The sequence below is a fragment of the Morone saxatilis genome, unplaced genomic scaffold (genome assembly GCF_004916995.1).
Source record: "Morone saxatilis isolate NCDOM2014 unplaced genomic scaffold, NCSU_SB_2.0 Contig17, whole genome shotgun sequence".
NCBI lineage: Eukaryota > Metazoa > Chordata > Actinopteri > Moronidae > Morone > Morone saxatilis.
This window is the reverse complement of record NW_023339729.1, coordinates 23,207,758-23,216,182: the sequence shown is the minus strand read 5'-3', so window position 1 is coordinate 23,216,182 and position 8,425 is coordinate 23,207,758. Positions and strand designations below refer to the sequence as shown.

Genomic DNA, 8,425 nt, shown 5'->3' with positions numbered 1-8,425 from the left:
GCTCAATTAATCGATAGAATATTTGATAGAATACTCGATTACCAAAATATTCGATAGCTGCAGCCCTACTGACAATTACTTTGGAATATAAGTAAAACAATCAATCAAATATTTGGGGGCCATTATTTTGTTGTGTTGTGTTTATGACAGTGGAGCTCACCCTCTTGTTCGATCCGTTGTCCGTTTCCCACCAGACAGTATTTGAGGTCCGCACCTCGGCCAATGACAGCATTACTGCAGATCACGCTGCCCTGGATGTTACATCTGGAAATGACAAACACAAATGACATTAATTACATTCAGCTTTTATTTTCTATTAATGGTTCCAAACTTGGGTGTTGGGACTCCCCATGGGTCCCCAAGATGAATCTGAAGGGTTAAAAAACAGCAATAGAAATAATACTTTCACCTCTTTTGGACTCTAAAAACCCTTCAAGTGAAACAATCTGAGAAGCAAACAGTCAGATACATACAGACCTGAAAGTGGTTAGCCAGTGATTCATTTCTGGTACCGACTGATAGCCGACAAACTAATTAAAGATTAATATTTTGCTGGGATAGGTTTGGTCGTGTTAAAACATGATCTTTCCGACTCTGTTTGCTCTTTGAGCCCGCTGGAGATTCGAACATGTTTATGGTTCACATTCTGTTTTCTTCCTTGTACTTTATTTACACATGGGCACGTACACACAGTTAAGAACATTCATACTGGGAGCTGCCCAGTGCAGCCACAGCCTTCCACTGTTCAGCTTCTCCACTTGCACAGTTGTGGAGTCAGTGCCACACTGGAGGTCAAACTGACAGTAGGAACATTCAGCCTGTTTCCCCATCAGGGATCCTCCCACCTGCCCTGAACACTAAAACATATCCAATCAACTAAACTTAATGACGTGACATTAGCATATATATTAAAGAACAACAGCAGCCAGCGCTGTGTGCACGTGTGTGTGTGTGTCAAGACATTGTTGGCCCTGTGCTGCAGTCCCACCTGAGCTGGCGCTGCCAACCTACCGTTCGCGCTCACATTCAGCCAAACCATCACCATAAAATTCTTGGAGGGGAGACACAGACAGTCTTGACACAGACAGTGTGTGTCCAGTGTCGGCTAACCGTGGAGGGCGTGTATATGTAAGTGTGTGTGTGTGTTAGAGACTGTGTGTTTCAGTAGCTTGGGGAGCCCGGTGGAGAACACATGTTGGTCTTGCCCAGGCAGTGACGCACACACACTTGGCCCCTCGGCACCTCACACACACAGACAGGTTTGTATTGGCCCATTCTATTCAGGTGGTTAGGCCTGGAGGGAGAGGGAGAAAAGAGTGTGTGTCTGTGTCCGTGTGGCTGTGTGTGTGTGTGTGTGTGTGTGTGTGCAAGTGACTACCTAGGAGGTGGCGGTGGTAGTTGGTGATGGGAGATTACAAGATTCAGAGTTTTGTAACATTAGAGAGAGAGGGAGAGAGAGAGACCACCAACATCAACACCATCACCACCGTGCAGGAAAAGAAAAGCGGCTGCCCCCTCAGAGACCATCCCCGACGCCCACACTTCCGGACTGGAGCCTCTGGAGGCAGCTGTGTCGGGATGCATCCGTCTCCCGGTGCTGCTTGAGATGAGGATAAGACGACGACGTCTTCCCCGGTGAAACGGCGATGCTCTCTACGTTACATTAGACCCTGCCCGTTACAACCTGAGCAGAACCGATCAAGATCGCCGCGGCTGTGCGCTCTACACTCAAGAGGGGATCCAGGCTTTGGCCATACTGTCTGTCTGCTGTCAACTGTTGCTTATTTCCACTGTAAATGAATCTTGTAAGGTAGGTGAAACCATATCGTGTGATAATGCAGTTTAGGAGAACAAAACCAAGCTCATAAACTACAAGTATTTACCATATTGCTGCTTTAAACAGTGATTTTAATGGTGATGATGATGAGGAGGAGGAGGAGGATGCTGAGGATGATGGAAGGGTTTGAGAATGAGCTGTTAAAAAAAGTCAACATTTACATTTAAACATATCTTATGATGTTATAATCTTGTACCCAGGTGGTTGTTTGCTTGATAAGCATTATTATTATTAATAAAACACGCACCTGCCACTTCCCTTTTCCCCCTCCTCCTCCTCCTCTTCAACATCATCTTGCTGCCTTTTCTGTGTGCACAGTCCTCTTGAAACACACAATAGGCCACACAAGCACACATCCTCCTTTCGACTTCTATTTACACATGAAATCCCACTGGGTCTGGGTCCAGGCTGTCTTGGAGGAGGAGGGGGTGTATGGATGGCTTCACAGCAGGAAGAGGTCAAACAGAGTAGACTGGGACTGAAACTCACAATTATTTTCATTGCCAGTTTATGTGCTGATCGTCTGCTCTGTAAAATGTCAGAAACCAGCACATAATGTCCGTCACAAGTTCCCAGAGCTCAGGGTGACACCCTTTAAGGGTTTTTCCGACAGTCCAAAAGCCCAAAGAGATTTAATGTGCACTGATATAAAACAGAGCAAAGCAGTAAATCCATATCTGGGAAGCTGGAACCAGCATATTATTTGGGTATTTTAGTAACTGAAACAGTTAATCAATTATCAACATTTTTATAAACGCAAATGTTTTCTGTTCACCATTAGCAAAATCACCTTCAGCTTATACATAAAATCAGATTTCATGTGTGTTTAATGTGATGCTTTGAGGCTGTAGGCAAATTATCACATTGAAGTTGTTTTGAATATGATTTGAGTACAAAGCATCCATATTTCAACTGTTTATTATTTTTCTACAAAATATGAAAATCCTTGCTTTCTTTTGTCAGAGGACTGTTTTGATAATTGATTCATTATTACAGTTGTAAGACAAATTGTAAATATTCTCCAGTTCAAGCTTTTCAAATGTTAAGAATTGTTGCCTTTTCTGTATTTTATATAATTTTAAATTGAATATTTAGTTTTCAGATAACATTTCTTTTGTTTGTTTATTATGTGGAACAATTAGTCAAACAACATAATTTACGTATTAATCAATAATAATTTTTACTGCCCTATCATTTTAGAATATTGGGCTACTACATTTTCAGTATCGATTTTAATACATTCATTGTTCAGTCTTTAAAAGATCAGACAGAGGAAAAAATGACCCGCCCACAATGTCCCAGAGCACAAGGTGACATCTTCATTTTGCTTGTTTTGTCTGAACAACTGTCTAAAACCCAAATATATTTAATTTACAGTGTTATAACGAAGAGAAAAAACAGCAAATCTTCACATTTAGGAGGCTGGATCCAGAAAAATATTTGGTATTCTTGTTTGATAAATGATCATAATTGTTGCAGATTAAATTTCCATCAATAGATCAATTATTTAACAAATGTTTACACATTTTCTTCCTTTTATTACTGTATATACTTGATGTATTTGCACAAAGAGCAAGACTTGCTTGATCAAAATATTTTCTGTAATATTAATTTAATGTTCAGCATTAAGTGGACAGAGGTTGTGGTCTTCATGGTTCAGTGAGACAGCCGAAGCAGAGAGCGTTCCTTCTGTCCGTCCTGCTGTCGTATGAGAAGAGTTATCATGATGTTTCCACAGCTCTGCTCCTCTCTGTCCAGTTAGTGTGTCTCTCTGCCTGGCCTCTGGCCTGGTAATTATCAGCCAGCTTGATAAAGTCATTAATGACCCGGCCAAGCCTGCTGGGCCTGGCGCTGACACACACACACACACACACACCAAAGAGAGAGTCAGTGAGACAGTGTAAGGCCAGTTGGATACAGGGCGAGGAAGTCTTTTTATATGGGACAGGACGGTGTGTTTCTGGGTTGTGTCAGTTAGTATTAATAACTCTGAATGAGTGTCACTCTAAAAACAGCTGCTTAAGGAACAGGCACTCAGTGTAGGAGAAAGTGAAAAGAAAAGATGAGGCATGTTTGTTAAAGATTAATTTTTTCTGTGATTGTCATTACATGAGGTGGATTTTGAGCCTTCTATTGCCGCTACTTTATGTTTATCCCCCCTCAGTATCTCTGTAGAAGGAGTGTCATATTTAAAAAGGTATGAGCTGACGTGTGGGAGGAAAACATCATGTTCCACTGTTTCACACTGTTGCACAACAACACAGTGATATAAGATGGACAGTTTTAAGGGTAATATCTCTCCACTTGGACTGAAAACGTTCTGTAGGCTTCTCTTCTTCCCTGTCCAGATGGCACATAAATGCATAGCTCAATATATATGAATGGATTCTACCTTTGGGCTGAAACATCTTAAGGTTTGAAAGAATGACTTGATTGTCCTATGCACAAAAATTCATATATATGAATTTTTTATTTGAGTGGTATTCCCTTTGATGGCGGTCGCTTTCTGGTTTTGAGTCCTTCCAATCTTAGAACAAAGTGTGTGTGTGTGTGTGTGGGGGGGGGGGGGTGAATGTGTGAATGTGTGTGAGAAAGAGACATCACTAAATCTAGGTCTCTTATGAAATCTGGCTCTGCAAGATGCAGAATATAAACATGGGAGGGGTTGTGGTTTGTGAGCGTGTGTGTGTTTTGTGTGTTCACATGGACGTCTTTGTCCATTTGCTTTCCTGCATGTTAATTTAATCATCGGAAATGCAGAGAGGAGTCATGGTCGGGGAGCAGGAGGGGGAGATGGAAGAGATGAGGAAAGAAAGATGAAAGAAAACGAGGAGTTTTCTGGTGTGGAAAAAAAGAAGAAAAAAGAAGACAATCCCTCTTTGGTGGTTTCCATGACGACAGTGACATCACTGATGGAGTGCTACCTCCTGAGCTGTTTGTTTGTGTTTCTGTGAAAATGTTCAAAAGCATAGATTTGTGTGTGTGTGTGTGTGTGTGTGTGTGAGAGAGAGAGAGAGTATACAGGCATATATGCACATGTGAATTGTTTATGAAAGAGATCATCAGGACAAACCTCTGGTTCAGTCGGTCCATGGTTACCCGCTGTTGCCAGGCAACAGCAGTCATGGCAACAAGTTGAAGCATGATCCGGCGTTGCTAAGCAAAGGGACAGGATGGGGTGAAATTTTACGAGCAGCGTTGAGATACGAGTGGATACAAATATTGAAGATGTTTCACATGGTTTTAGAACATTAAGATGCAAAAACATTTAAAAATCGAAACAAAATAGCCCAAATGAAACGCTTAGGATTCCCACAAATCAATAATATTGTTGCTTTTTATTCTAATTTGTATTATTTCCATCTCTCCTAGTGTGCACAGTACGCCTCATTGTTGCATGGAGCAAAAACTAACTGCAGATTTTAGTTTATATACGAAAAAACTCATTGAAATATATATATAAATTTAAATCTGCTCATTTGTGACTATTCCAGGTTTATGAACAACCGTGTTCCTCCTAACAAGAGATACCAGCCCACAGAATATGAGCATGCTGCCAACTGTGCCACGCATGCGGTGAATGCACACTCACACACTCACACACGCGGACCACAGAAAGTGATCAATAACATGAGCAACATACAGATGAAATGACACACTCAGTGAAAACTGGAGAAAAAAATCCAGCAGTATAACATAACGGATAAATGAAAGACACCTACACATTTTTTTTTTAAACTACACCTACGTCTTGCACTAGATTTCAGTTTATCCTGCATGTTTGTCTGCGTGTATCTCATGTTTCATTTATGTTATGAATTCATTTAGTTATGGATAATCCCCAGCCTGCTGGGCAGCTCAGTGTTGCACTTCCAGTCGGAGGATCAATGGGAGCGACTGTCGGCCTGGGTGTACGGGGCGGGTCTCAGCTCGCTCTTCATCATCTCAACCCTATTCCACACTGTGGCCTGGAAGAAGAGCCACTTACGGTACGCACAAACACAAACACACAAACACACAGGCACATCAGAATATTTGGATCGTAACGTTGTAGATGATGAATATGGTTAAAGGATGTAAGAAGACTGCATGGTCCCTTTTTACGTCCTCTCACACATTCACACTGGAACAAATAATATGTATCCCCACACTCCAGATTTGTTTTTGTGATCTAAAACACACTGATGCTACATGTATAAACAGTGTCACTCAGTTGTCTTGAGGCTGTTTGGTCTCTCTCTTCAGGTCTGTGGAGCACTGTTTCCACATGTGTGACAGGATGGTGATCTATTTCTTCATTGCTGCCTCCTACGCCCCGTGGTAAACAAACTAGCCTGCTATGTGTGTCTATGTGTGTGTGTGTGTGTGTGTGTGTGTGTGTGTGTATCTATATATGTATAAGGAGTGTGTATATACAGTGTTCGTAGTTATTTGTTCCTGTTCATGCTTCACCAGGCTGAACCTGCGGGAGCTCGGTCCCTGGGCGTGTCACATGCGCTGGTTGGTGTGGGTCATGGCCTCTTTTGGAACCACCTACGTGTTCTTCTTCCATGAGAGGTTGGTTCGTTTACTTACATTTGTGCATTTTAATTTGTTCCTCCAGTGTGACAAAATAACCTCAACTCAAAGGTCCACTTACAAGCTTTTTCCAAACTTACAACTGCCTCCCATGATCTTCACTGGCGAATGGAGCTGGCTCAGGTGTAGAGATGTACTAGTCCTAATTTCTCTCGCCTGAATAGCCGATACCTAGTACTGATCTAATACCAGTGTCCTTTTTTTAGCTTTGACCAGCAGCTGTACAGCTCGCTTTGTTGGTCGGTCGGTTGATCAATTGGTTGGTAAAATTGTTTTTTGCCAATTCACCTCCGTGTTTTTCATTGTTAATAAGATGTAACATCAGTGCTTGTGTCCTGAACTACACTACCTTATCACACTTTGTTAAAAATGTAATAGAATGGATTTCATTATTTAGTTTCAAAACAACCTTTGGACAAAAAGTGCAGAAATTTCTTTTACCAATATTTGAAAAACTATATGGAGTACATTTTTGCTAACATTAGCTGCCTGCAAAAGTCATTGTCAACACTTAGATTTCACAGTAAAGGCCGATCACTGCCTTAACATTAAAATGCATTTATTTTGAAGTACATACAGGAAGTGGTGAAGTATCAGTGGTACTTTTACACATGTTAATTTAGCACGTGCACAAACTTAAAACTATTTAATGTGACTGACTCACTGAGGTCAGCATCCGCGCTGATACCAAGTGTAAAAAGTTGGCAGTGCGGCATCAGACCTCAACATAAAACCACGATGGACAAAGCTAACAATATGGTTGGGCTGTCAGAACTTCTAGAGAGTCTCCCCTGGAAGGAAACTCAGAAAAAGCTCTGTTGTGACATTATTTTGTCCCAAGGTTAAACATAATCTTCCATGTTCCTCTCTGTATCAGGTATAAGATCATGGAGTTGATCTGCTACACGGTGATGGGAGTTTTTCCTGCCTTGGTGATCCTCTCAATGGTGAGCACACTCGTTTAGTCTCACCTGTAGTCTTTGAGGTGTTGTCATTTCCTTCCTTGTAATGTCTTTAAAACTTAAACATGATTCAAATTTCTGCTTCTTCCTAGCCGGAGCAGTCGGGATTGTGTGAGCTGCTTGTGGGTGGAGCCTGCTACTGTCTGGGGATGGTCTTCTTCAAAAGTGATGGCATTGTACCATTCGCGCATGCCATTTGGCACCTGTTTGTAGCTATGGGAGCAGCCATACACTACTACGCCATCTGGAAGTACCTCTATGCCCAGCCACCCAATCAGGTCCAGACCTCCAGATGACATCAGCACTGACCTCACAAGAAGTAGCTCCTGTGTTTGAGCAACTTCAAGGGGGTGATGTGAGCTCTGTCCCAATTCAGGGGCTGTCTCCTTTGTAGGCTGAACCTCTTCCCCAAATAAGATGGTGTAGCTTCACAGAAACAGAAACCAGTGGTGCATTCAGGAGATCCTCCTTAACCCATAAAGTCAAACAAATCCATGTTCATCACTGGGAAGTTGGACTCAATCAGCCGGCAAAGTTATAACAAGACTAAGAGTTCACAGTCATGCTAGCAGATCGATGAGGCAGTACCATCAACATATAAAAGATGGACGTTGAGTCTCCACTTCCTGCCTTTGTACAAAAATGAAGCCAAAATATTCCAATTCACCCGTGTTGTGATTCAGTGCCTGAGTCTTTATAGCTTCAAATAATGAATTAGAACCAAACTTATCAGGAAAAATTAACATATGAACATACATCAGTGTTATAAGAACTACCTAAAATGACAGAAACCATCTTTGGAAAAACATTTATTTGACGTGTACTCCCATCTGCTAACATGAGGGGTCTATGACCTACACTGCAACCAGCCACCAAGGGCAAGCGGGATGTTTTGGCTTCACTTTTGGGGAGCAATCATGTCGTCCATCTTTTATATGTGATCGGCTGAGCTAAATGCTAATGTCAGCATGCTATCATGCTCATAGTGAAAATGCTAACATGCTGATGTTTAGATGGTATAATGTTTCTTGATTAGCACTAAACACAA

The 8,425-nt window shown here is 41.8% G+C and overlaps 1 protein-coding gene across 1 annotated transcript; it reads left to right on the top strand.

The window, feature by feature from the left end:
• Nucleotides 1–1,445: 1,445 nt before the first annotated feature.
• Nucleotides 1,446–8,318, top strand: LOC118326846 (monocyte to macrophage differentiation factor 2-like). The gene is made up of 7 exons (XM_035659974.1): nucleotides 1,446–1,810; nucleotides 5,332–5,413; nucleotides 5,666–5,826; nucleotides 6,083–6,157; nucleotides 6,293–6,394; nucleotides 7,293–7,362; nucleotides 7,470–8,318. Exons 1-7 carry the CDS (start codon nucleotides 1,797–1,799, stop codon nucleotides 7,671–7,673), a joined length of 708 nt encoding a protein of 235 aa, XP_035515867.1. The 5' UTR covers nucleotides 1,446–1,796; the 3' UTR covers nucleotides 7,674–8,318.
• Nucleotides 8,319–8,425: the final 107 nt, after the last annotated feature.

What these genes read in the sequence shown, in the direction of transcription:
- LOC118326846 (XM_035659974.1), top strand. An exon ending in GCTGCCTCCTACGCCCCGTG is followed by an intron (nt 6,158 to 6,292) that starts GTAAACAAACTA and finishes ATGCTTCACCAG; the next exon opens with GCTGAACCTGCGGGAGCTCG. An exon ending in CCTTGGTGATCCTCTCAATG is followed by an intron (nt 7,363 to 7,469) that starts GTGAGCACACTC and finishes GCTTCTTCCTAG; the next exon opens with CCGGAGCAGTCGGGATTGTG.